Source organism: Caloenas nicobarica, chromosome 3, assembly GCF_036013445.1.
Source record: "Caloenas nicobarica isolate bCalNic1 chromosome 3, bCalNic1.hap1, whole genome shotgun sequence".
Taxonomy (NCBI): domain Eukaryota; kingdom Metazoa; phylum Chordata; class Aves; order Columbiformes; family Columbidae; genus Caloenas; species Caloenas nicobarica.
In genome coordinates, this window is record NC_088247.1 from 27,041,502 (window position 1) to 27,069,292 (window position 27,791).

Sequence of the window (27,791 nt, forward strand, 5' to 3'; positions counted from 1 at the left end):
GATGTCTAAATGTTCTACATCAAGAGGAAGTGGCAGTATGCAATGTTGACACAAGAGGGAAATCAATGGTTAAAAAGGCAATGTTTCACTCACTTTTAGGAGTAAGGAGAGAAACAAGGATGTTGAAATATGTTTCAATTCTATAAAGTAAAATAATTAAGGGCATATAATGAATATGTGGAATTGGTTGCTAGAGAGCGTTACTGAGTTTATGTAAGACAGTCTGGTCAGAAACAGTTTCCACATCCTATGTGATACCCAGACTTCCTTTGGAGGTTTGGGCTTGGAGATCTTTGCTCATGAAGAGGAGACCATGAGTGTCCCCTGCTCTCCTAGGCTTGTCTGCTCCTACCTTGGACAATCTACTGCCTGTCTTTAAAAAAAAAACCTGCTTACCCTCTTATCAAATTAGATGGTGAATGTGCCTTGTGGGTGGCCCACCAGCCAAGAAGCCCAGCAGACTACATCTTCTGTCTTCTCTATGAAATGTAAGAACTTTCCCAAGCTGACCAAACCTGGGGAGCTTGTGTTTTCCCAGGAATTAGCTGAAATACTCAAATTTTGGAATTCAGAGTTTCGTTAGTATATTGTAAATGCTCACATGATTCCATGGCAATTCCCTTACTATTTTTTTTTCTTTTTAACTGTAGTGTTTAAATACAAGGAGGATGTTTGGATGGGTCATTACATGAGCAACCATTTATGTGAATTACTGATGAAAAGTTCATATTTAAATGAGTGCCATTTTCCTAGGATATCAGAGTTTGGAAAAATAATGCCACCTTGCTGTTCTAGTAACTTGTTTCTATTGCACTTTATCTATCCTCAAGAATCAAAAGTAATTAAGTGCAAATGCAAGCTACAAATAGAATGGCTGCTATCAATGTTTTGTTAACCAATTTAAGTTATAAATGCAAAATACTAAAGTATTGTCCAAGTGATAGTCAGGTTTCCATTATTTTAATAATGAAATAAAACTGCTCATATCGGGATTGTTTATACAGCCCAACAATAGTGATTAAGTTGTACAAATTGGAACCAGCATATATAATTAGCATATCAGTATGTCTATCATAAATCTATTTTTTCATTCATATATAGAAGGAGGCTTAAAACTAACATCAGTAATAGTAACTGTGTTTACAAAAAAACAAGTGCACTAAATTAATGCTGACATTAAATACCACGTGGTATGTTATTTCTGATAGTTGTTTACTCATACATCTCCCGTAACATCAAAATCAAACATGCAATCCTGAATCCTTTCTCTCCTGTGTATACAGGATTTGACCAGCATACATCAGTGACAAGCTCTGTTTGTGTGCAAGCAGCTTTTTTTATATAGACACACAATTCAAAGGTGACATGTACGCTGTTTAACTTACTCAAAACCAACACATTGAGTAAAGATGATTCATACCAACTTTCACTTTGGGTGGCTTGAAGTAACTATATAATGAAGCAGAAGAGCAAGAATCATGGGCATGGGGGCTCTGGTGATGTTTCCTCAATCCTGCCAGTGAGGTGAAGGGCACTAACAGGACAAGGCAGTAATTGTTTGCAGAACAGGTGTTGGTGACAAGGTTTTGCATGACCATGGGACCCTGCTTGCAGATCACCATCTGCTTGAGAGAGATGAGGTCCGTCTCACTGAGCAGGGCAATGCTATTTTTGCCAGTAGGATGGCTGACCACATGAAGAGGACTTTAAACTAAGAATGAAGTGGGAGGGAGCAAATAGCAGCAGCCCTGTGAAGGAGTGATGGACATAGTCCAGCAAAGGGCATGGGGTGATGTGACCAGACCAGAACACAAAATGGGGCTTAAATGGGGTCACCTCCAACACTTGAACGTCAGCAAGGAAATGCCTACAAGGCATCATGATGGAGAAATGCCCCAATCCCTTTCTAGGGAATCAATCTGCTGCGGTGCCTCGGTAAAGTGCATGTCACAGAAGCACTCCAAAAATCAGTTTAGGCAGGTGATATGATCCAAACAGACTTTATTCTAACTGGAACTGTTCAGCAGAGAAACAGCTAGAAATGGGGTTTATCCAAAATGATTCAGCACTCCAACATTACAAAAACACAGATTCTGATACTGGTTAGGAGTTCAATTACTACACAGCCAATTCAGACTCAAGGGATCCCAAAACTCTAGAATAATGATTCAAAATGCGCATCTTCCCACTCATACAAAGTGAGGATTCTCAAGGGTACCCAGAAGATCACTCACCAATAAGGCAAGGTGTCTCAGTTCCCCAGTAAATTTCCTTAGATGGCATTTCAGTCTAAGGAGGAGAGTCTTCCACTGCAGACCCACTGCTCCAAGAAAGACCAACTCAACAGGGGTCTCTGATGGGCTCCATTTTCTACTCAAGTTGAATCTGAGCTATGCTCATTTATGGTTGTAGTCTAGAAACTTCTCTCAACTGAGGTATTTCATTGGTCAAAGGCCCTGTCTTTTGACCAAGGGGCATGTGCATGACCATACTGGTCTATTGGTCTAGAAGTTTCTGGTGCTTGGGAGTGAGGGGGAAAGTGCATGACCATACTGGTCTATTGGTCTAGAAGTTTCTGGTGCTTGGGAGTGAGGGGGAAAGTGCATCTGCCACAGTGCCTGATACTAATGCATGCAGCATGGGCAGTAAACATGATGAGTTAGAGATCTGTGTGCATTTGGGAGGCTAAGACCTTGTTGGGATCACAGAGATGTGGTGGGATGGCTCCCATGACTAGAGTGTTCCAGTGAAGGGATACAGGCTGTTTAGGAAGGACAGGCTAGGAAAACAAGGAGGGGGAATTGCCCTTTATGTGAAAGAGCAGTTGGAGTGCATGGGGCTCTGCCTGGGGATGGAACAGGAACTGAATGAGAGTTTATAGGTGAGGATTAAAGAGAGGACAGGTAAAGGTGACATTATAGTTGGTGTCTGCTGTAGGCCGCCTGATCAGGAAGAACAAGCAGATGAGGTAGGCAGATACCAGCAGCTTCACATTGGCAAACCCTGGTCCTCATGGGGAACTTCAACCATCCATATATTTGCTGGAGGAACAACAAAGCAGGGCATAGGCAATTCAAGAGGTTCCTGGAGTGCACTGGTAACCTCTTCTTCCAAGGCATAAAGGAGCCAACAAGGACTGATGAAGAGCAGTGCTTTGCTGGACCTCGTACCAACAATGAGGGGCTTGTTGGGAATGTGAAGCTCAAAGGCAGCCTTGGCAGCAGTGACCATGAAATAATGGAGCTCAGGATCCTGAGAGGAGGGAGGAGTGTAACATGCAGACTCATAACCCTGGACTTCAGGAGAGTGAGCTTTTGCCTTTTCAAAGATCTGCTTGGAAGAGTACCACAGGATAAGGCCCTGGGGGGACAAGGGGCCCGAGAAAACTCATTAATATTCAAGAATCACCTCCTCCAAGCTCATGAGCAGTTCATCCCAGCAAATAGGAAGTCAGGCAAAAATTCCAGGAGGCCTGTGTCAACAAGGAGCTCCCGGTCAAAGTCAAACACAAAAAGGAAGCCTACAGAGGGTAGAAGCAAGGATGGGTAACCTGGGAGGAACACAGAAACATTGTTGAAGCATGTAAGGATGAAGTTAGAAAAATTAAAGCCCAGATGGAATTGGATCTAGCCAGGGACTGTCTTCAGGAATCCCAGGTCTCAGAGACCGGGGGAAAGGCTGGAGTAAGGAAGATGCACGCTTGGTGGAAGAGGATCAGCTTAGGGGATACTTACATACGTAAGTCCATGGGCCCTCATGGGATGCACCACGAGTGCTGAGTAAGCTGGCAGATGTCACTGTGAGGCCACTCTCGATAGTCTTTGATCAGTCATGGTGACTAAGAGGTGCCTGGGGACTGCAGGAAAGCATCACCTCTATCTTCAAGAAGGGCAAGGAAGAGGATGCATGGAACTACACGATCTCTGGAAAGGTGATGGGGCAGCTAATCCTAGAAACCATTTCTAGGCACTTCAATGACATTACCAAGGGGAAGTCATGCCTGACCAGCTTGATAAACTGTGATAAAAGGACAGCCCGGTTAGATGAGGGGAAAGCAATGGACATTGCCTAAGGCACTTGATACAGCGTCCCGTAAGATCCTCACAGACGAACTGTTGATGTCTGGGCTGGATGAGCAGTGAGGTGGGCTGAACACTGGCTGACCGGGCACACGGGACGCGGGGCTGCACCCCCGGCCCGCCCGAGCGGCCGCCCCGGAGCAGCCGCCTCCCGCAGAAGCGCTTTCCCGCCTTCGCCCCCTCCGCTGCCAGCCCCAATGGCCGCCACCTTCCCCCTCCCCCGGAAGCGGCGTGCGGGTTTTCCTGCTTTGAGCAGGAACTCCATGCCACCCAAGCACAGGCGGAGGAGGGGAGGCAGTTATTGAGGGAACGAGCCCCGGACCGCCGCGCCATGGCGTTGTGGCGGTAGCGCCGGCACTGCCATGGGGGAACAGGAGGGGGAGCGACGCGAAGCAGCCGGCAACTACAAATCCCGGCAAGCCGTGCCGCGCTCCCGCCCCACCCACCGCCCTGCCGCCCCCCGGGCTGAAGAGGAAGCGGCGGCGCGCCGCGTTGGGGTGTTGCTGTGCCCTCGGGGTGAGCGGGGCCGGGGCCTGCGGCGGGGCCGGGCATTGTGAGGGGCGCGCGGCCGTCGCTTAGCAACGCAGCGCCCGCCGGGCGAGGAGCGGGGGCCGCTGCGGCGGCCGCTTGCCCACCCGCCGCCCAGCCCGGGCAGCGGCGGCGGGGCGGCCTGGCGGCGGCTGTCGTGGGCCCGGGGCGCCGGTGCGGGCGCAGAAACGTGAGTCAGCAGAGCCGCCCGCCGGGGCCGCGCTGCCGGGGCCGCCGTGGGGCGGGCGGCGGTTCCGCACCGCGGTTCCCGTTTGGCAGGGCGGCGCTTGTCTTGAAGCAAGAGGCTCAGCCTTCTGGCCCTGCCGCGGTCCTAAAGCGGCATCGGAAATACCCGCGGCTGCCGGTGGTGCGGAGCTCACCCGCCGCTGTTACTAAACCGCGGCCCGTTGCGCTCCAGCAGAGCCTTTGGGCTGCAGCTCCCTTGCTGGGATTTTCGGATTTAATCACGTTATTGAACGCTGGCGGTACGCTATAGCCGTGGCTGCTGGAGGAATGTAGGTGTGGGGATGCCTGGTAGACGAGGCCACGTCTTGCATATTTGGAAAAATACAATAACGTGATTCAAGTCGCAGTTGTTATCACTTAATCTGCTATTACTGGTAATTGTCAGTGCATGATATGGAGAGACTTGTTGAGTGCAGATAGGCTGTGAAGCCAAAGTAGGCATGAAACGGAAATGCTATGTAGTTAAAGAAAACTACAAAATGAAATGATGAAGCATGTTTTGGTTTGTTTCTGTTTAGATAATGGAGTCTAGTAGCTCTACCACCATTCATGGGAGCACATCGTCTACTTCTGAAAGTGAAGATGACATTGAGTTCGTTAGAGTAAGTAGATCTTGAACGGGAAACATGCTGCCTGTTCTGGTAAATATGCACACAGTAGCCTGATACAACAAGAGGGGGGGCGGTCTTTGTGTACTCCGTTGATGACCTTGATTATATTTTGATGGCGAGCATTACTTTCGGATTTAAAGATAGTTTTATTTTTAAGTCGTTATGGCAGATAACAAGTCTATCTTAAAGGTGTATTTCCCCTTTTTTTTTTTTTTGAAAGGTTATAAGTTGATGTGAGTTGGTCCTATAGTAGAATATAGACTTGAGTATCCCATCAGGTGAGTGGGGGATAACAGTGATCAATGAGGTATATGAGAAGTCGCTGTAGATGACTTTTCTGGTAATCATATTGCATAGCATTTTGCTTCATGAATGGTCCCACTGAAGTTAATGGAATAAAGCAGTATTTACTCTGCAAAACAATGTCAAAACCACTATACTTTGTTTAGAATATAACTACTCCTACATTTATACAGTCCTAAAATTACATTTGGCCCTTTGAAGGCAACCGCGAGGCTAATGTGGCCCCCAGTGAAAATGAGTTTGACACCCCTGATTTAGAAGAGGAGGAAGGAAATAATAGCTTAGAGGCCTTAAATGGTTTTCTCAAGTTGTGAAGCGCTGTATAATAGCTACAGTACACCACCTAGTCTAATGTTGACATGTGGCTTATGTGAATGTAACTTTAAGACACATCTGTTGACTATCCAAGAAAAGCAGAATGTTTTTCATACTGCCTGTATTCTGGCCTCAATCCATCATCAGTGAAGTGGTGCTGGATGGCAGGGACATGTAAGAACAGAAAGAAGCTCTTCCTTAAGGAACATGTCATGCAAATAAAATCAAGTGCTTAATTGATGCCAGGAGTAATAATGGCTTGTTTCCTATAGATTTATCTCATTTTTAATGATGTGGTGAGTTTTTTTCTGTTTTGTATGGTGTTTGATTAAAGCCTAAGCTCAATGTACAGGGTATTTAGGTGCTTCAGTGTGAGGGACATGTATATTTTTGCAAAAAAATACAAGTAGTTGTTTATCTCTGAAACTTCTTGATCTTTTAGTTGATTTAGTAAAAGTCTGCTAACAAGTTCAGTGTTCATTATATACACACACATGAGCATTCATGTACAGCATGATTGCATAAGCTTGATTTTCTTGAAGCACTGGGCAAAGAATGAGGAAGCTAGTATAGCTTTGAATGTGCAATGATTGAAGGGCTGCTGGAGTATCGAGAGCAGTAATTGAAAGAAAAGAGACCTACTAAAATCAGTGCTTCTGCTACCTTTATTTTTCTCGGGTTTCACCTGTGTTAAGATGGAGCCTTTCTGGCCCCAGTGGCAATTGCCTCTGAGAGAGGCTGCTATATATAGGAAGGTGGCTGCTTAGGCTGGTTTGTGCAGGATTGGTGTCTTGGGGTGAGGAGCTTAGTGTTGCCATTGATAAATATGAGGGCAAAGACGTGTGACCCTGGCCATCATCTGCTGTTGGCAGAGTGTCCTCAGATCTCCCATTTGCTTCTCTGAGTAAGGGTGAACTTAGTCTAGAAATCCTTCTGCAGAGTCTATTTGGCTAGGTTTAGGTCATCGTTTCCATATAATAATGTGTATGGATAGAAGTAGATAGGCTTCATAAATGTTGTGTATGAATGCTGCCTGATCATCCAAGTGCTATTTTCTGCATGTCCTGAGGAGCCAGTGCCCCAGGTGGTACTGCATGAATTGGAGAAGCCACTTGGATATCTCAATCTGTGCTCATTTTGATAGAAAACTAATAGTTGTAGGCCATGTGATCTCTGCGGTGTGTGTTTGTTTGAGTTTGGGTTTGGGTGGATTTGTTTGTTTATATTTTTTTTTCATTTATTTCCTTGAAAGTAGGGTGGTTTTTTTGGTGTGGGTTTTTTGATTGGGTTTGGTTTTTTCCTGTTTCAATCACTCATCTTACTGTAGGACTATGACAAAAAGTCTTTACTTCATAGAGTAAAAGCAATTTCTGTTGCTGCCAGACTTTTTGAGCATTTACTAGTCAGATTGACCCTCATTCAGGAAACTTCCAACTGTTCTTCCATAATTCCCATCTTTTAATTCTGCATTGCAACATATTTGTCCACTTAATGATTAAATTCTAAATTTTGCTTATCAGCCAAAAGGTATAATGTAATCTGCAATGCAAGCCATTATTCCTGATGGTTTAATTTCTTAGGATGGGATGGTCTGGCCCCCATTCTGTTTCCTTGGGAAGGATAAGGCAAGAGTGAAGAGATTCACAGGTCTAATGGGTTCTGTAGCACTTAAGTAGATGTATTATTCAGGTTTCCACAGTCTACACTGAAAGCATTGGATGTTGAATTCTTTGTTTCTTCATGGTATCGATCTACTCCTTTTTTTTTCCTTCTAATTTTTTTAAAGATAAGGGTCATTATTATGCTGTTCTTCTAAAAAATGTGTTATCCCTGATAAAGCTGGTGGCTTTCATAGACAGGAGCTCTTCTTACCTTCGTTACTCTATGTGGAACCTCAAAGTAATATATAGTTTTAGAAAGTGTTTACCTCCTGACTTCTCTGTGTTACAATGGCAAACACTGTTAAAGAGGGTATTTATGTTTATTTTCTGTAAACATTTGTTAAGTACATATAAACATTATGTATCCAAAATAAAACTCAATTGGAAAATTGAAGATTCATGTATTTTAAAGTTAGTTTCATTTTCTGATGCAATGTTACATTTGTGCCAAGTTTTCTTCACTATGGGTGACTTTGATTTCAGAAGTCAGAATTCAAAGGAAAACATACTTTCATAGGCCCTGGCTTATTCAATAATAATGAGCTCTACGTTGATTTCAGGTTGACATCCAGGAAAAGCAAACTTACTTCATATACTTTGCAGCTTTTCCTTTTCACAATGTTTTGGCTGTACTTCATAACAAAAGCTACAACCCTCTTCTGTCTGGAAGAGTTGGAGCAGCCACTTACTTTCTTGCAAATGAATGTTTGTTTTTATTTCAAACCTGAAGAGGACTTCTGGCCTATTTTGAGAGGTGGTGATATTAGAAACATTGATTCATTAAAAACAATTGCATTTCTTTGAGTTCCTACAGAGGTCTTAAGGAGCAGGTTAAGTTTTTTGTTTTCCTTGTAATTGTTGTTTTCCAATAAAATGATATCTGAAGAACACTTGGCCCTAGGGTATACCAAAATCAAGCAATTTGCTGCAACGTGATAGTTACCATTTAAAAGTTTTCTTTCCTTTCCTCCTGAGGTGTTAGATATATATTTGTGTCTCTGGCTTTCAGTTGCATCACAGCAGGAATGCAGTAAAATTGTAGAGGTGTTATGGAGCATCTATGACTTTTATTTTTGCTCCCAACCCAAGTCAGCGAAGGACTTGTTTTTTTGCATTTGCTAGGTTACAGAAATCAAAACTTTTAAGTGCATTTTTGTTCATAATGTTGGTCAGTTACTCAGCAGTCTTAAAGATGGAAATTTGCTGGGACAAAGATTTAGAGCACAAATAATATAATTTGTGTCAGATTTTTTAATTTATTTTAATATAAGCTTATTCTGTGATAGTGTGTTTACATGTGCATACACAATTATGCTTGCATAATTATTTTGTCAAAGGTGCGTTAAGTCTGTGGTCACATATACTGAAAGCTAGTTTCATGCTTTCTGTCTACTAGTGTGTGTATAATTATGCAAAAGTTTAATTGTGCTTTTTAAGTAAACTGAGTATTTGGTCACAAAACTAAAACCTGAACAAACTAACAAAAAACATGATGTATCGGCGGATTAGGTGTCTGTTAGCTAGGCCTGATTACCCAAAGATTGATGGAAATGAGGGAGAGGAAGAAAGTGAGACTACAGTTTAGGACTTTCTGAGAAAACTTCTGGCAGCAGTAAAAATGAGCTGCACAGAGCTTCTCGAAGAACCTGACCTTGGAGATTAATATGAGGCTTCATCTTTACCAGCCACCAATTAAGCAGATTTGATTATATTAACTGTTACAATTGGTATTTTGCATAGCAGAGTGAAATTACAGTTTTGTTGATTTAATGCTCATGTTTTCAGCCAAAGCCATGAGTAACAGCAGGGACACCACAGCTGCCTGGAGACTCAAGAGATAATTTTAATTTGATTAAAACCTAGACATTTTTCTGGTGACCAGAATAGCTGTGGTTTGGCCATTGGTTTATTGCTCAGTGGCATGGGTGTTGATTGGTAAGAAGAGTGGCTTTCAAAGGTTGTTTAGAGAAGTCATTAAGTGGAGCATGAGGGTTTTTTGTTTGGGTTTTTGAATGTGAAGGATCTGCTTAGGAGATGTGCAGACTGAGCATATCCAAGTACCAAGCACTGATGGCTTTCTGGGTGCCAAGTTTGCCAGTATAATCAGCTAGAGAGGCCACGACTTTTGGCTGTTGTTTGAGTGCATGTCCATGTTTCTTCTATGATCTCAGGCTCTTGTGTGCCAAGATACTTATTAGCTGGTGGTGTTCATCCTGTGGGGACATCTGAAGAGCTGATGAAGCTAACTGATCCTCAGCTTCTCAGCTCTCCTGCAGTAATTGAATCCTCAGGGTTGGGACTGTCTTTGCATTGTGTTACTATTTAGTTTAACCAGTTGGAGAAAATAAAGTAATTGGGCTTCTCTTAACTTTCAGTTAGCAAAAGCTAGATTCCTGATGTTTCCCTCCATATGGTACTGGAGTATTAATTGGGAGTCTTTGCTAGCAATACCTGCTCTCTCTTGCTGGAAAAAGGATGTGTTTTACCTGGCACCACTTTTCCAATCAAAAATAGAGGAAGTCCATCAGAAGCTATGGCATGCATGAAATTCTCAGAATACCTCTGTTAATGTTTAAGAGGGAGAATAGTCTTAGACTTGGCCTCCCTCCATGAGGATGATTTTTATTCTGGGCCACTGAATTAAGAGGTTTTGAACTTTGGCTTTCATTCTGGTTTCAGCACGTTTTGGCAGAGAGGAGCACTGCTGCGAGGGTGAGCCCAGCCTCAAGTCTCTATGCCTTTAGAAGTAGTGGTTGGAGTCTTTTTGATGTGATGACATTCAGCTGGGACAGATCTAAACCGCTGTTGAGACATTTAATGATGGCTTTCAATCAAGGTTTCTCATATATTGACTTGAGCAGTTGCTGAGTGGCTGTACTTGGGAGAGGTTTATTCTGTTTTCCCCAATTCTTATACTTTCTCAAAATCATCTTTTCTGGCACACTTGAGTTCTTGATCGGACCCAGGATTGTAGTTCTCACACTATTAATTTCAGTAATTGTATTGAATCTTTAGATAAAGGTTGAACTACCAACCAATGAAACACAAACTAGCCTAAATAAATGCTGCATTTGGGACTTGCATTATTATTCAGAAGTATATATATAGGCAGATGGTGTGGTGGTTTGCTTCTTCCCCCCTCCATTTTATTTTTGTGGAAAATAAGGGTCTGTATCTTTGAGGAGTAATTTTAAATAATTACCATATTACGCTTATGTTCAAATTGTAGTGCAACCCAAAAAGTAGTACACAAAAATTGTGTAGTAAGAGGCACAGCATTCAAAAGAAAAAAAGAACATTTCATGTATGTAAACAACATTTAAACAAGTGTAATATTACTTGTGTTGAATTGAATGTATTGTTCTGGTCACTAGAACTTCCAGGCTTGAAAGCAAGTTACTCTGCTTTTCAGCTGCCAATTTCCTAACTTTTAATTAGTTGCTGAACCCAGGAAGTAAGTAAAAGAAAAGGAACAAACAATATTTGAAGAAACTACAGCTATTAGTGTCAGAGTTGAGCATTTCAAAACACATAATTGAAATGATTGGATGGTCACTGTGTGTATCTTTGAACTGTTACTAACTAACACCTGTTGTTTAATAAAGACTTAATGTCTTAGAAGTTTATAGAGGTTGCCAGTTTCTACAAAAGCAAATCTGTAATGGATTTTTTTGTTTGTTTGTTTTAGATTTTGTTTAGAAAACCATGTTCTCTTTATTTAATCACAAAAAAGTTAAGCATTCTTTTGGGGTAGTTTGAGGCCTGCAGCTTGATTCATTATAAGCTTTTGTCATCTGTCCAAGATCTCATCCCTCTTCCTCCCCAGTGAGACAATGAGGAGTGTTTATGCCTGACCAGCTGAGCAGTTTTACAGCCTTGAAAGGTGGAAGAATGTAAAGAGTGAGATGCAGCAAGGACAGCAGAGAAAATTGCATGCTGCTGTTCTCTCTGCTGCTTCTCATGAGGCAATAAATCTTCCTGGCCTGCCCTAGTGGGTTGATTGTTAAGTCTTGAGGACACTGCCAAATACATGGCAGAGGTGATGGATATAGTACTGCACTTCTTAAAGAAGTCAGTCTGCTGACTATCGTAAGTCCTTCTTCTGCTTGGAAAACTTAACTTTCTACATCTCTGTGGTGTCTGCCAGCAATACTGCCAGACAAATGGCTAATACTGCAGTTTAGTCAAAAACTGTGTCATATGTTATAGATGGCACTGCAGGTACGGACATTAAAAAGAAAACCACCACCTCGTCTCGCTACCGAAAACTTACACTGTCTTTGGTTTTGGTTTATTTACTTTGAGGTTAGATAATAATTTTCAGTATTTGGATGGGAAACTTTTTATGGCATGTGGCATATTTAACTTTGCCTCTCACTGAAGATGTATACACTTGTGACCATGGATGTGAGTTAGAGTCACTAGGAATATTTTTGTTTGGTGCATATAGATGTACTCATACTCTCTCTGAGGAAGACAATTTTATGCTTTTGCGTATTTTTAATGCTTTTTTCAGGAAGGACCTTTAAGACCTGTACTTGAATGCATTGATCTTGTCAGTAGTGAGGATGAAGAACCTAACAGCAGTTCTTATGTTCACGTGAGTATGGTGCAATGTATTTTGAGACTTCTCAGTTGAATCAAATAATTAGTCTCCTTTATTTTTTCTATCGGTTACTCTTAACAAAAAACTTGTCAGAGGTATTTTGATTTTAAAATATTAAAATATTTTGGTTTTTACCTACTGTGGAGTGGAAGGCAAGAATGCCAATGCTTCATTTTTTCCAGAGCCATTTTTTTGCCTACTTGAAATGGACTTAGAACTTTTCCTTGGCTTTCAGTGGTTTTGGCAAGTGTCCCAAAAAAAAATGTCACTCTACAAGTGACCTCAGAAGTCAGCGTGTCCAGTGTCTAGTCTACCACTGTATCTGGCCTACTTCCAGGCCTTTTTTATTCTAAAATAACTCTTTAGGAGCAGTTTATGGGTTGGAGGACCTTATTCTGATGACAGCCTGGTATTGACTAAGCCTTGTTCTTCGTAATCCCTCCTAAGACACTATGAGTCAGAAGGAGGCTGGTGAATTCGTGTATCCCCGAAGCTCATTGTGGCTGCTCTGCGGGGCCTTTGAGAGGGACAGTGACTGAGTGACTCTCCTAGAGCTTATTTTTGGCAGCAGCAGCCATCTCTTGACTACAGTTTTCCAGTGTTGCAGTAGAGGATGTGTGTGATAAACCTGGTTCTTGAGGAAAGGTGGGTCTTCTGTACATGAACAGGCTCACTCCAGAGGGATGATTGCTGGAGCTGATTGTGTAGCAGGAGCAAACTACAGTGTGTGGCTTGTCCCTCATGCTAGAAAAAGCTAACGATCTGCCTTACTGAAGATACTGGGCAATGTTGTCTTAGAGCAGGAATGGTAGTGGTTCTTCATTTTTCAGATGGGCCGCATGTTGGCTTTGAAGTATTTAGGAATTTCGTTTACCTACTTGAAAGAATTTATTTAATTTTTAATTTGATGGAGACTTCCGGGACACCCAGCACAATCACGCGTGTTCATTCTAGTGTTTTGGTGAGGCTAATGTTGATGTTGAATTGCCTTGAATATGTAGGGGGGTGATGGTTGATTGATTTGTTTGTTTTTTTAACAGAAGTTACAGATGCTATAATAGTAAACAGGAAGAGAAAATTAACAAGGCAGATCATGGAATTTAGGACTGGAGTATCTGTACTGAGTTATGTCCTGATGCTTGGGTGTCACTTTTCACCGTGTAAGTGCCTGCTACATAACAATTACCAAATAAAAGCTTAACTTTTCAATTGTAGAGAAATACTAAGCGTAAAGATCACATCGACTATCAGAAAGAACGAGTTGCATCTACCTTGGATCGTCTGGCACGCCATGTTGAAGTAGAGAAACAGCAAAAAGAAGAGAAAAACAAAGCCTTTAAGGTATTGCGTGTTTGTTTTTACTACTAAGTAAATAAAAAAAAATTGGTGAGCCAGACCTGGAACTAGCAACTAGAGATTTTTGCTTCTGGGGCATCGTTTGAAACACAATATGGATTTTGTCTCTTTAGTGGCTTTTAACTGATCAATTTGCTACTCTTATTGCAGTTCTTAAAGGGGGAAATAAACTTAACTTCATGCAAGCCAATAGCAAAAACTTGTTCTCTTGTTTGTATATAAAGCAGAGGGACCTTAGCATCAATTATTCTGGTTAAATAATTGAAAAATAAGTTATCACAAACCACCATGCAGCAAACCTAGTTATCTACCTGCTTTTGTCTGAGATTTTTGGGAAGCCATTTGCCACATTAAATCTCTGTATCAGGTAATATTTTATAATGGGATAAGATTTTCTATGTATAAGGCATAATTATGAAGTTGAATCCTATTAATTGTATTGTGCAGCCATTAAAAAGTCATGGATTTTTTATTTTATTACAAGCTGGGAGGTGCAGTCAGTAGGCTTAAGAGTAGGGCTGCTATCAGTGGGACCTGAAGAGCTTGAGGGAATGGGTTTACAAGACCCTCATGAAATTCAACAGGGGCAAATGCAAATCCAGTATTTCTGGAACATACTGACTTTCTGGCCTAATTTTCTGAATGCTGTTTATGGCGTTTAAAATAATTGTACTATAGTTACAGCTTGTTATGGTCTACAATGGACTATGCAACTGTAATGCAACAGATTAAAAAGCTGTTATAGTCCAAGGTAGCCTTGAAGTCCAGAGGCCTGCATCCATCTCCTGTCTCCTCCACTTAGGATTTGGCAATCTTTTAATATCTCCACATACAGTTTTTCAACTGTAAAGTGGAGTCAGAGATAGCTATGTAGCTTTTAAAGTAGTCTGAGAATGATTGCTAAAAAATCCTTTTGTTAATGATGAATATTTTCCTGCTGGGTGGCCCCTCACTCCTCATCAGGTAATGGCAATCTGCAGAGTTAAAGTTACTCTTCAAAGTGAAACTGCCAAATCTTTTTTGCCTTGGCACTGGAACAATTTGACTCTTTAGTTTCAATAACTATTTTGTGTTGCTTTAAAAACAAAAAAAATCATTATTATTTGTTTCTTTTCACAATCTCAAAAATCTTTTTGATTCTGTACGTGCTTCAGAAACATCAGTAGATGCAGTAAATTAATTGACCTAACTTGTAGTTTTTATTTAGGGCACAAAAATTAGTACAGGGGTGTTTTTTGTTACGTTTCATCTATGTAGTGTTATATAGAATTTAGTCAACTTGTAAGTTGTGGGTTGTTTTTTTTTCTTTCTCTCTCTTTCCCTTTAGGTTTCTGTGGTTTGTTTTTTGTTGTTTTTGTGGTTTGTTGTAGTTGTTTTTCGTAGGTTTTTAGAGACCCACATGTAAGTTTTGGTATATATCTGTAATTTTGATTTTTATTTATTTATTTTAAATTTCTTAATTTCACTGCCATCTTGCCTGATATGTTTTTCCCTTCAGGAGAAAGTTGATTCCCAGTATGCTCATGGGTTGCAAGAACTAGAATTTATTCGGGAACGCAGTGACACAGAAGCTGCAAGATTATGTGTGGACCAGTGGTTAAAAATGCCAGGTAAGAATAGGAAACTAAGTTTCAGTGATATGTTTTCTAAGTCCTGCATTGCAGAATAGAACATGTGATAATTGCATTGAGCAATACTGACATTGAGCTTGCAGGTGCCTCTTATGCATAACCGAATCTTACAATATTAACTTTGCGGGAGTGTGGCATTTGAAAGTTCTTACACGCTCATGTCCATAAAAGCTATTCTTCTAATGTTTTGCTGCTTAGAAAATTTGATATACAAAGTCTAAAAACCACTAAGGCAACGTTAACTACTTTTGTAAGCAAAGTCGGTAGAAGGAAAAATACTACTGCTGAACTGGTGCTCAGGGAAATGTCTATATAAGTAAGTAAGTAAGTTCAATCAATTTAAAATACTGCCCAGAGGATCTGGAGGAAGGGTGTCCAAGTGTTTGAAAAGTAATCCTACTGGGGATTAAAGAGACAGATTCTTCAACTGAAAGAGCAGACTTGCTGTAATAGGATTGACTTACAACACAGCTTGCTTTTAAGAATAAATATAACTTGATTTTTAAATGCTTTAGGACTTGTCTTATTTTGTTTGTTTTCTTAAGCCTCTAATTCAGAGTCTGGTTAAGTGCTTTTTTTCATAACACAGGTCTCAAACCAGGCACCATTAACAGTGGGAAAAGGGGTTTTTATAAGAGGGCGGGTGAGACGAAAGTCAACAGCAGTCCCATGTCTTGTCCTGTGATGCATTGCAACAGAGAGTTTGATAATGGACACCTTCTCCTAGGTCATCTTCAACGGTAAGGACATAGTGCAAGAGCTCAGTGCAAGAAGTGATGATGAATGAATATGCTCAGACTTAGGACATCAGTGTCAAGTCTACTTTAAACTGCCTATAGTGACAAGTTCCATTTGTAGAGCAGATTAGTATGTTACAGATTTTATACAAATGACGTGATGAACCTCCTGATTGGTTGGGTTTTGGTTGTTTGTGGGTTTTTGGGTTGTTTTTGTTTTTGTGGGTTTTTTTACTTTTAAAAATATTAATTCAGCATTGATTTCTTCCTCTTGAGCATTTTTTAATAACTGGGGTTTTTTGAGAAACAATATTTCTGTTCTCCAGTTCTGTTATTTCTTCATCCAAACTTGAAAAAGAGCAAAAGGCTAATGTATGCAATTTGATGGTAAAATTAAAAAAAAAAAAAAGCAAGCCCCAGGGGAGGGGAAGAGGAACAAGAGCTTTAGGCCAGATGTGTTCATGGCTGATCATTGCTAGTCAGCACTAACTGTGTCTGGGGCCTTTTGACTGGTGTGTCATGGAGATGATGGTAGGGAGAGAAGCTGAGGGGAGTGTTGTGGGTTAACCCTGGTAGGCACCTCAGTCCCACACAGCTGCTCGCTCACCCAGTGGGATGGGGAAGAGAATCAGAAGGGTAAAAGTTTAATAAGTAAAGCACAAGCTGCACACGCAAGCAAAGCAAAATAAGGTATTCCCATTGACAAGTAGGGCTTTATCACACAGAACAGCTACTAATGCTTGGGAAGGCAAATGCCGTCACTCCGAACATCCTCCCTCCCTCCTTCTTCATGCAGCTGTTACTGCTGAGCACAGTGTCATATGGTGTGGGATGTCCCTTTGGTCAACCGAAGTCAGCTGGCCCAGCTGTGTCCCCTCCCAGCCTCTTGCCCACCCCCAGCCTACACACTGGTGAGACAGGGTGAGAAACAGAGGCGGCCTTGACACTGTGCAAGCACTGCTCAGCAATAGCTGAACCACCTCTGTGCTATCAACACTGTTGGTCATAAATCCAAAACACAGCACCGTACAAGCTGCTACAAAGAAAATTAACTTCATCTTGGCCGGAACAAGTGCAGGGAGGTAAAAATAAATTTTTTTGAATCCCTCTGTAGGAAATCGAGGCTTTGTTAGTTCTCTTGCTTTTAGAAACAGTGTTATTCCTTTGCAAAATGGCCATTATAACAGGTAAGCTGCAGGGTGAATCACCTTTGTACAGGATACTTCAACTGACACAGTTAATGGTAGAAGAAGTGAGGAATTTTACAGTTTAGGTTGATCTATTGGGTTTTTATCCAACAGCTTCAAAAGACATGATTTTTCCAATTAAAAACCATTTTGACTATTTAGAGGAGACTAGTTTGTTAATTATTTCTTCCTCTCCAGGTTTGATCATTCTCCTTGTGACCCAACGGTCACATTACATGGACCCCCAAATAATGCTGTTGCCTGTGTGATATGCTGCAAAAGATTTGCGACCTCTCAGCAGTACAGTGATCATCTTTTATCTAAGGCAAGATCATAAGGATAAGTAACTTGCAGGACTGAATGTAGTAAGGGGTTTTCAAGACACATAATTAAGCACCGATACTGGTTTTTTTTCCCTTTTAACCCTATTTCTCTCTGTTCTTTTAATCTTCAAGGTAGTTTTTCTTATTTTGATGTGTTTTGAACACTTGGTGTATCCTGACAGTACTCATGTTAGATGTGACCATTAGGTTGTACTTTCCAGCATACTTTCAAGAAGACCATAGTTCTGTCTTGTATCTCTTATCTCTCTAGTGCTGTCAAATGGTTTTCCCTTTTTTGCGTTCCAAAACTGTGAAAGATAAAGGCAAGAAGTTAGGGTGAGATAAGTGATGGTAAAGAGAAGCAGCAGAAAGGAGATTGGGGTGGAAAAGAGGCAACAGAATGAGAAAAGAAACTTGGATGATTTGAGTGCAACTGTTTCTTCTTTGTTTCCTATCTCTCAAATAGATTTATTTGCTTCTACTCCGTAGTTAATTTACAGAAGGGAAAAGGATAATATAACTTTTTGAGTTTTGAGTATAAGATAATGGTGTTTGCTTTGTTATTGTTGTTGTTCCTCCCTATGTCCACTCTTTTCACTTTTTTTTTGATAATGCTCTTTCTTTCCCTTCTGTTCATAATTTACCACTGTAAAACCTCAGTTCAGTGACAGATGCCCAGGTGTTCTCTTCTGGGTGCGTAGTTTTACTTAAGCAGCCTGCTGTTGAATTGGATAATGGATGTCATTTTCAAAGTTTAGTGTTCTAATAGCAAATACTGTTGTATACCCACCTAGTCTTCAGAAGCTGTGTTAAATTCAGGGTGAGTTTTAGATACTCTGAAAATCAGACTACTTTTAGCTAGTAGTAGTAACTCCTGATGCATAGTCACACCTGACAAGCTCGAAAGATTGCTTCATGGTTTGTCCCTGCTCTTTTTCCATTGCTTCCAAGTTGAGTGCTTGTGGTGTGTCCAGGAGGGTTAGCAGGAGTTGCAGACAAGTTTGGGGAAGGGGAGTGGCTCTTGCAGCAGGCAAGAAAATGGGATTACTTTGGTGTGGAAGGATGGGGAGATAATCCTCAACAAAACTACGGAAGAAAGCATAAGCCTATAATGAAGATTCTTTGAGTGACATAAGAAAGGAGTAAGCAAAAATGTTAGAAGCAAAATTAAAGCCTCTTTTCCTTGAAGGAAGAGATCTGAAGTTAATACACAGGGCAAGGGGGGTGCAAGAAGTTGACTTCGATAAAAGTCATGGGCCTGTCAGGCTACTCAGGAGCAGCATTTTGAGAAGGTTAGCAAGATAAGGGAAGAACCAACATGAGGACACATGACTGCTTTAGTGACAGAGGAGCTTCTTCTGAGAGCCTGGGTAACGGGACTAGCTAAGAATTGATGTAGCCCATAGTTCCTGGGGGAGGTGGTTGCTCCCAAGAGGGGAATGGAACAGCTGTTGGTGTAGCAAGGATGAGTAGCTGAGTCTGGCAGTGGCAGTTTGGCCAGTCCCTTGCATCTAATGAGCTAAGTGTGTAGGGGTAAGGCTGTAGATAAACATAGATGTTGTAGGTGACAACCGAAAAGTTAAAATATTACCCCAGAAGGGAGGAAGGAGTGGAAGGACATGAGAACTGAGACTGGTTTCTCGACTTAATATTTATCTTAACTAGATCATTTTCTCTTCCAGCTGAGTGAAAATGATGGACATAAAAAAGATCTCCCTCCACAGCATATTCCATGTTTTGCATGCCCAAACTGCTTCCTGCTTTTCACCAAAAGAGAGGAGTGTTTGCAGCATATGTCAGGAAATAATCACTTCCTCCAGGTTTCTAAATTGAGTGGTATGTTGCTACTAAGTTTACTGCTTTTCATTACTTCTGATAATTGATCCTTACGATATAAAATTACTTACATTTTTCTACTGTGTAAAAAAAGCTTAAGGCTTTTAAGATTGTTTTTAATGAATTCTTATTTTTCTTTTGAGGTCTGTGATACAGTTCTGTAAGAGGAGATGCTTTGAAATTCATGGTTTTGTGTAGCAATGATTCCTCCATCACAGTTGCTGTAATAAGCAGCAGACTTGCTCTCCGTGCTGTCAGGTGTTTCCCATCCTCCAGTTACTCTGTGCAACTACTGTCCTAAATAAGTTTACATTTAGCATGTTGATAGGAAATTGGACCACAATGCATATACTTATTTTTCAATTCCAGTCAGACCTGCTGTGATGTTCCTTCCCCTCACTGTGCTGAGGTCTGCTGGAGGCTATTTTTCTTGTCAATGTCCTTGGTGTTCCTGATGGAAAAGACCTGCGAAAGTTTCTCCTCCATATAGTTGCAAATTTGCCTTGCTTAGGTGGAACAGTGCTGCTGGTCGGGTGCTTTGCACTGGCCATGTTGCTACTGAAGACTAAAATACTGGTTATGTTGTGACCTGGTAACATCCTGAATCATAGTTATTAGATGCCACAGAACATATCTGTCTGATTATGGTCTTGAAAACAGGGTTAATGACTATCATAGCTGTACTAGCTTTTTAGCTTTGACATAAACAATATGCATTAAAGCATTTACTTTAATGTTAGGCAAACAAAGGGCTGAGACAGGTGAGATATAGATGGAGTTGACTTCTTATTCAAAAAGTTGCCATACTTTAGATAGTGTAGTTTTCACGATAAGCTTCTCATTGTCATAACTGTATCTTCTGCCCTCCCCCAGAGTGGCCGCAGAAGTGTACAGTACAGACAGGCTTGGGAGGAATCTTCCTGCAGGTCGAGTCAGTGCTGCCATCTTCATGGAAGTGACAGCTGCATGGTTCTGAGTTCTTTTATGTATTGTAAATCTAATGTACTTTTATTCCCACATAGGTTATTAATGCTGAATGTGCTGACTGTAGATGCCTTTAAAATCAGGCCATAGGTTTTAAAAAAGATTACTGGTGAGCTATTGCTTTGAAAAGATTTAAAAGCACGAAATGTGTTTTCTTCTGTAGAGATGGATAGCACTTAGCTCAGAATGAAAAAAAGTGTGTGCTCCATTTTATCCTTTGCATTGCTAGGTCTTTGTGATTAATATTACCAGCATGGTCTGTAAGATCTGGCAGTGAAGTTAGTTGAAAGGCATAACCTCAAATTACTGCCTGCTGATCATCATATCTTAGTAAACAGAAAATTCCAAGAGAGTTTGCCTCCTAAGATGCAGAACATTAACAGCAATAAATAATTCATAAACCATTTCCCATTCTCTTTTAAAGAGGAGATTTTTTTTTTATTCTGCTGGTACCTGGAGTTAGACATGGAGTATGTACTTGGAACAACAGAAAATCCTGCACCTCTGGCTTTAAACGAAAGTGTGTATAGCAAGAGTAGGCAGGTGGTGATAGATGGAGGGAAAGAAGGTCTGTAAGGGCCTCCCTAAGAGACATATCTGACCTGACATTGTAGAAGGTGGAAAAGGGAAGTAGAATTGGTCACCGACTGTGAAAAAGCAAGATGCAAACAGATTTAGATATGAGATTGTTACAGAAGTTTAAAAAATTAATGAAGTTTTACTTAAAGCTCCCATTGCACCTGTTAATGTGACTCAGCTGACACATAACTTGCTTTCTGAACGCTGTGACAAACGAGTACAATTTTAACTATGTCATCTGAGGGCTGGAATACTATGAAAGGACTCTTAACATGTGGTTGCATTTTCTGCCATTCTATATTACAGATGAAATGAAGGCTGGGCTTCCTCTACCTTTCCCCTCCTATGCAAAGAACCTTCTGATATCTCTGTGCAAAGAGGTCCCTTTCCAAGTGAAGTGTATATCCTGCTACCAGATACTACGCTCGCATATGGAATTAACGGCTCACTTCAGGTTTGTGAGAGACAGCTGTCTTTATAACGTGAACATCCATAGATCGATAACAGGTACACAGACGTGGTCTTAGTGATACTAGTGGATTTCAGGGCATCTAGGACCATCCGAATCTTGACTTCCTGAGAGAACTATCAAAAAACTACCCTCTTCCTTTGTCTTTTACACCACCATACCCCACACAGTCCACTGCAGAATACTGATGGATGTCTGTATCCTTTTTGTTACTCTCTGTAACAGCACAACAGAACTTGGTCTCTATTCCACTATTTCTAAGTTGGCAGCATTTGATTTCAAAATGCACTGAGTCAACAACATAAGTATCGGTGTAAGTGATAGATTTGGAAATTAGCACCTAATTCCCCTTAAAGTACAGAGACTAGATAAGCATTGCATGCTTTTGTCAGCAAGCTAGTGGGTGGGTTAAAATTATCAGAGGACACTTTCCACACTACTAGGTAATGTTTCAAATGTTTCAGGTTATGATACAACCTCTTGATTTCTTTTAACCTATTCTAGAACGCGTTGTTGTAATTCTGGGCCCGTGGCACTGTCAAAGAAGAGCATCGCCCAAGTTGCAGAAATATTTAAAACAAAAGGTTACTGTGAGAACTGCGACAAACTGTTTGCTGATAACAATCAGATCACTGAGCATAAGCAAGCCACTGAACATAACATTAAAGTTCTTACTACAATGGAAGAGGCCATCCTGATGTTCTGTCATGTCAATGGAAAAAATAAAAATCAGTCTCATTTGTGCCATATTGTGGATCGGTCAAGACCACTGCTTAAAAGACATTTGACTTCGAATGAGTCTACCAGTGGAAGGGAGTGTGCTCCTTCCAAACGGAAGACCGATGTAAAAGATAGAAATGAAGATCCTGTAGGAAACCAAAGTCAAAGTACTGCTTGCAAAGTAAAAGCCTGGTTTTGTGAATGCCTTCAAAAGTTTTTTACAGAAGAGTCAGTAGAAAAGCACATTTTATCAGCAAATAGGATCTGTCACAAGTGTGCTGTGTGTGGAAAGCTTGCCGAAAATTCAAGCATTATCCGCCTGCATATGAGTCGATTCCATGGGGGAGCACACTTGACTAATTTTCTTCTCTGGTGCAGAGCATGCTCTGTAGATCTCAGAGAAGAGGATATTATGGGACATGTGACTGAATTTCATGGCGGACATAGTTGCTATTATGAGCAAGAAGCTCTGGAAGATGAGCCTATGCCCTCTGTTTCTGACACAGCGTGCATTTCTGTAGACGAAAAGAGAGACTGCATTCCTAGTCCTATAGAGCTCTCCCCTGAAAAAAGGCCTGTTCTGGGGAATTGGCAGTGCCGCATTTGTGAGGAGATGTTTGGATCTGAAGAGAGCGTTAAACAACATTGCATGTCCTTAGAAAGCCACACATTTCACAGATACTGCTGTGGCTTATGCAGAAATCACTTTCGGAAATTAGGAACGCTACAGCGACACTTCCAGGAGCATCATAACCAAGAGACAGAGACTAAATACTTTTGTGGCCTTTGTGGTAATCTCTTCTTTGACACAGAAGAAGAATTTCTAATCCATTATAAGGAGATTCACAGCATGGACTATGCATTTGTGCCTGAACAGATGGAAGTATCAATTAAAGAAGAGGATGACTTCCTCCCAGTAGAAAAAGGAGACTGTTTAACCTGTGGTTGCCGGACAGCTTATGTCTCCAGAATAAACAGGAGGAACGATTATTTGAATTGTCAGAAAGCCATGCTGCAAAAAGGAAGCTTATGGTTTCGATGCTGCTTCTGTTCTGCAACCGCACAGAATTCTGCTGATTTGTACAGACATCTCAACAGTCATAGGTCACCGAAGCATAAGGAAGAGATGTATGTTGTTAAATGTGCTGCGTGCAACAAGAACTTTGATGATCTTGGGAGTGCTCATCAGCACTATCACATGAAACATTGCTTCTTGCAGAAACCTGATCTATCAAGTTTTGCATCTGAATCAGAAAATACAGTATTTAAGTTCACAGAAAGTGGGGCTTGTGTGGACAGAAAACCTCACAAGCTAAACTTTCAAGCATCTCCATCCAAGACTCGGGAAAGACTACAGTCATCTCCTCTGCAGGGGACAATACAAGGAAAGAAAGTAAAAAAAGAGACTTTGGCACACTCCGAAGAACCTGGTGAAGGTTTGTAAAATTTTTTTTGAACACTAGAACAATGCTGGTGTGTTTAACACACTGTTTAAATGTTAGTAGAAGTATGTAGCGTATCATTTGCATACATGCAGTCAATAAATTGGCACAGAATTTAATATTTGTTAGTTCTCAAAGCTGCACTTTGAATTCTTGGTATTTGAGTTTCCAGAGCTTAGACTCAACAATTTATTGCTATATGCTGTATGCATGAAGTCCTTAAAAAACGAAATTAGGCAGCTGTGAGATGCCTGGTACTGAAACATTTAATTTTCAAATTTTTTGGGAGCATAATTTGGTGTTAAAAAGAAGAGGACAGTCAAGGACCCCAAATAGAGATCTAACTCCTAGAAATGTATAAGTGGTCTATAATACACACACATTCAAGAGAAACTTGCCTTCTTTGTATGTATAAATATTTATGAGCCTGGTAGTGCTTTCTGTGTGGGCAGTCCCATCACAACACCATCTTCTCTGTTTCCTTAGTTTGCCAAAAAATAATTTCAGCTTAGAATATGTATTCTTAGTATGTATTAGGGGTTTTTTTGCCTTGAGCATACAAATATGGTTTTTTGAAGTTCACATCCCTCTAAGAATGACATCAAGAATGCTGAAGGTGTACCGCGTGTTCAAAAATCAGAAGTGTTTTTATTTACTCATGGTGTCAAAATGCTTTTGATTAAAAGGTCGACATTTATGTTAGATACACAACAAAAAGTATGTCTCTAAACATTTTATTGCCTTTATGAATGTAAGCAATTAAATGTCAGAGACTTGCCTTAGTAGGGGGTGCACCATTGAATATTAAGTGGACTATTAAAATACCTCAGTGCAGGACCACAGCTTTCTGTGCCTACCACAAAACTATCCAGCTCTACACCATCGTACAGCTAGATTCTGTTTCCCTGTGTCTAATTTGTATGTTACTAAATGCTACTTAATTTTAAAACAGTTAGGTCACCAAAGAGGGTCATGTTTTGTAACTTTTAGCTTATAGAACAGTTGAATACATTAATTTTTAAAAGCGTATCTTAAGTTGATGTATATTGGTTGACCAGGAAGTCAGGTAAACCTTAAATGCATCCTTTTTATCCCATTGAAGATGGTGAACTTCCTGATCTTGACTACCTGAGTACCATGACTCACATTGTGTTGGTGGATCTGGACAACTGGGGAAGCTTATTCACGCAGCTGCCAGCTAACCTGAACCAAGGGACATTTATCTGGGGCTTTCAAGGTAAAAAACGATTGGAGGAAATAGGAAGATAAGATTAACGAGTCTACATAAATACTTGAGCGGAGTTTCTTTGAACTGGAGAGAATGAAGAACAGGAACAAGCAGCCCCTAGGGCTTCTCAAGTCACACTGTCATAGGCACCATGGAATAGAAATGTTCTTGAACTTTTCTAACTCTGTCTTAACCTCCTCCGCTCTTATTCCTTCTAGAACACTGTTCCAGAGTTGCTGAGCTGTTCAGGAGCCTTTTTAGCTTCCCTGCTGAAATAGGCTGCATTATACTAGGTTTTCATAATTATCAGGACAACCTAATACTCAGAGATTGTTTTCTTTCTAACTCCCAAGTTCTTTTCATAATGTTCTTTTTCTTTTTAGTTCCAAAAGAGGTAGTTTTACATTCTTGTGCTTGAATTTTGTTCCATCTCTGGCTTGTTCCTTAAAGATGTCCCTGGTCATCCTGTGCATCAATAGGTGTATCTCACATCTGGAAGATACCCGTAGTGGTACAAGGTGATTGATGGGACTTGCATTGTTATGGGTTTGTAAGAAAACTTTTTGCAAAGTCTACCGATAGTGTTCCTTTAACTTCATACTTTTCCTTACCTGACTATTCTTGAACTAAATTCATGTCCACCTTATGCTTTTTCTACTGGTTTTTTTTCTGCTTCTGGCTTTACAATTATTTTGTTTGTGGTACCTTAAATACTTCAGTAAAGTCTAGGCAAGGGATCATTTCGGAATATTTATTGCCCAAAACAGGGGCATCATCTTAACAGACTTCCAGGAATTGTCAGGTGTGTTTTTACACTTAGTAAACACCACTGCACTGCATTTCTTAATGTTCTTGATTATTTCTCCCTTTAAAAGATAATCAAGAACATCATGAAAGCTGAGAGTTTTCATGCTGCTGAGGTTCTACAGAAAGGCCTGTTGATGCCTGGATCACTTCCCCCCCCACACACTTTGGAAACAAGTATTCTAGTTAGCTGGTGAAGTCAGAGCAAGTATGTCTAATGTGAAGTGTCCAACCAGCTGTGCTTCTGGACGTGTAGTCTAATGTCTGGTGGTTAGGCGTTCTAGGGACAAATCCTCTGGTCTTCTCTGTTAAAGTGGGTTGTTTTCCCGAGTTTTATGTTCTGCTCAGGCACTACTCCTATATTGTTACCTGTATTGTCATTACCTTGCCTTTGGCCTCTCTGTATGGTAACAGTATTCTTGCACATGCACACATACGTGCACAAAGCCACAGAAAAGCACAGATTTTTGAGGGTTCAGATTACACCTAATCATCCTGGTTTTCCACTTCATCCTCGCAGCCTGTCTGCTCCATTTATTTATATTCTCTTTTCTATATGGCTGAACAACCTGTTGTTTGTTCCTCCTATCTTTTTGTCAGGCTTTGCCCAGCTTGACTTCTGGTCTAATTTCACTTCACTTCTGTACTCCTTGACTTCTAAGGCTATTGTGATTTGGGGTTTGGCTGTGGTTTTTAATTGCTGAAGGTTTGTTTATTCCTATAGTTATTCAAACCACTTGGCCCTGGAAAAACTTTTTTTTTTCTTCAGATAAAAATAAGAAACGATTAGGAATCTGACTTGAAGAGATGGCAGGCCTGTTTGATGTTTGAAGTCCAAAGCTACTCTGTCTTGAGTTTTATAAAGAATTATTTAATAAAGAATAATTTTTTACAGTTATGCCAAACTTTCCCCACTTGAATTCAAACACTTGCTTTCAGTCATACTTTGTTATTCTATTTAAATTACTCAAATCTTGTTTGTCATTAATTAAGCCCAGCTCATTCATTATGACAAGGTCTTCTGTGCTGTTACTATTTTCCATGGTTAAAATGCCCTGTTTTGATCCAGTAAGAAAAAAATCAATTGAACTCAGGAATTTCCAAACTGTATCGTTGTCAGAAATGTCATCTTTGGCCTATCTATGGAAGAGAAATAATCCATAGTACAGTCTTAGTGTAACTAATCTGTTGTTAGGAGCCTCTGTTTATACGATGACCTTACCCAGTGGCACCTCTGTGCCGGTTAAGACGCTGTGCCCAGGGCTGTCCCAGACATGGGCACCTGCTGGCACGGCCCAGCCCGCGCCGGTGCCGCTCCGTTCCTGGCTTCCCGAATGGGGCTGCCATACACAGGCTGCCTCCTGGGAACGGCCCCTGGAAGCACTTGAACTGAAAAACCCACGCCAAAGAGTTAATGGTGATTAAAATGAGCCATATTCCTATCAGAGAACACTTCAGTGGTTTTAGTGTCAACTATATTGTTACAGAGCCTGGGAATGCCGAGGCTCCCAGGCACATCTGGATTTACTGTTGTAGGCGCCCTCTCATAATAGTGGTTTACAGAGTTAGGTGATACATGCTATTCTTGTTTGTTTAGCCTGTGAAAATTTAGCGACATCCTTGTCTCTCCTGATTTTTTTTTTCCTGCATTTCCCAAAAAACTTTTTTTTAGAAAAAAAATTATGTGATACTTTTGCTTTATTTCTGTTATTCCTATTGCTAATACAGCCTTAGCTTTGTTTCAAGTTCTTCAATTGTATTGCCCAGGCTTTGTATTGTTTCTGTTTTCAGATACTCAGTTGTTCTTCACAGCTCTGCCAGAGTAAATACAGTTCTGTCATTGTTTTCAGCTGTCCTGGTCAAATGTTTATGTTGTACATTGATGCAGCCAAAAGCCAGGGTTGGTGATTGCAAGTCTTTCTCAAACAGCAGTGACCGAGGTTGTCACAACAGATGATAATGACTTGCAAATACTATTTTTCTCGTGACAGATATCCCTAAATCATTTCTGTATAGTCTGTTGCTGAATCTTTGGGCTTTGAGTTAATTTTCCATACCCTCTTATAGACAGTAAGCTGGAGGGGAAAAAACAAACAACCAAACCAACCCCGCACACCACAGGAGAAATCTGCTCGAGGTTTCTCTA

General features: G+C 40.8%; 1 protein-coding gene across 1 annotated transcript in view; it reads left to right on the plus strand.

Moving 5' to 3' along the window:
* Positions 1 to 4,510: 4,510 nt before the first annotated feature.
* The window catches only part of ZNF451 (zinc finger protein 451), a 40,683-nt gene continuing 17,402 nt past the window's right edge, over positions 4,511 to 27,791 (plus strand). Inside the window, exons 1-11 of the mRNA XM_065632315.1 lie at positions 4,511 to 4,595; positions 5,372 to 5,455; positions 12,260 to 12,343; positions 13,565 to 13,690; positions 15,204 to 15,315; positions 15,926 to 16,076; positions 17,459 to 17,585; positions 19,266 to 19,419; positions 21,289 to 21,436; positions 21,956 to 23,607; positions 24,716 to 24,850. Coding sequence (XP_065488387.1) covers positions 5,375 to 5,455; positions 12,260 to 12,343; positions 13,565 to 13,690; positions 15,204 to 15,315; positions 15,926 to 16,076; positions 17,459 to 17,585; positions 19,266 to 19,419; positions 21,289 to 21,436; positions 21,956 to 23,607; positions 24,716 to 24,850 — 2,770 coding nt within the window. The 5' untranslated portion in view covers positions 4,511 to 4,595; positions 5,372 to 5,374. The remainder of the gene's footprint in view (positions 4,596 to 5,371; positions 5,456 to 12,259; positions 12,344 to 13,564; positions 13,691 to 15,203; positions 15,316 to 15,925; positions 16,077 to 17,458; positions 17,586 to 19,265; positions 19,420 to 21,288; positions 21,437 to 21,955; positions 23,608 to 24,715; positions 24,851 to 27,791) is intronic.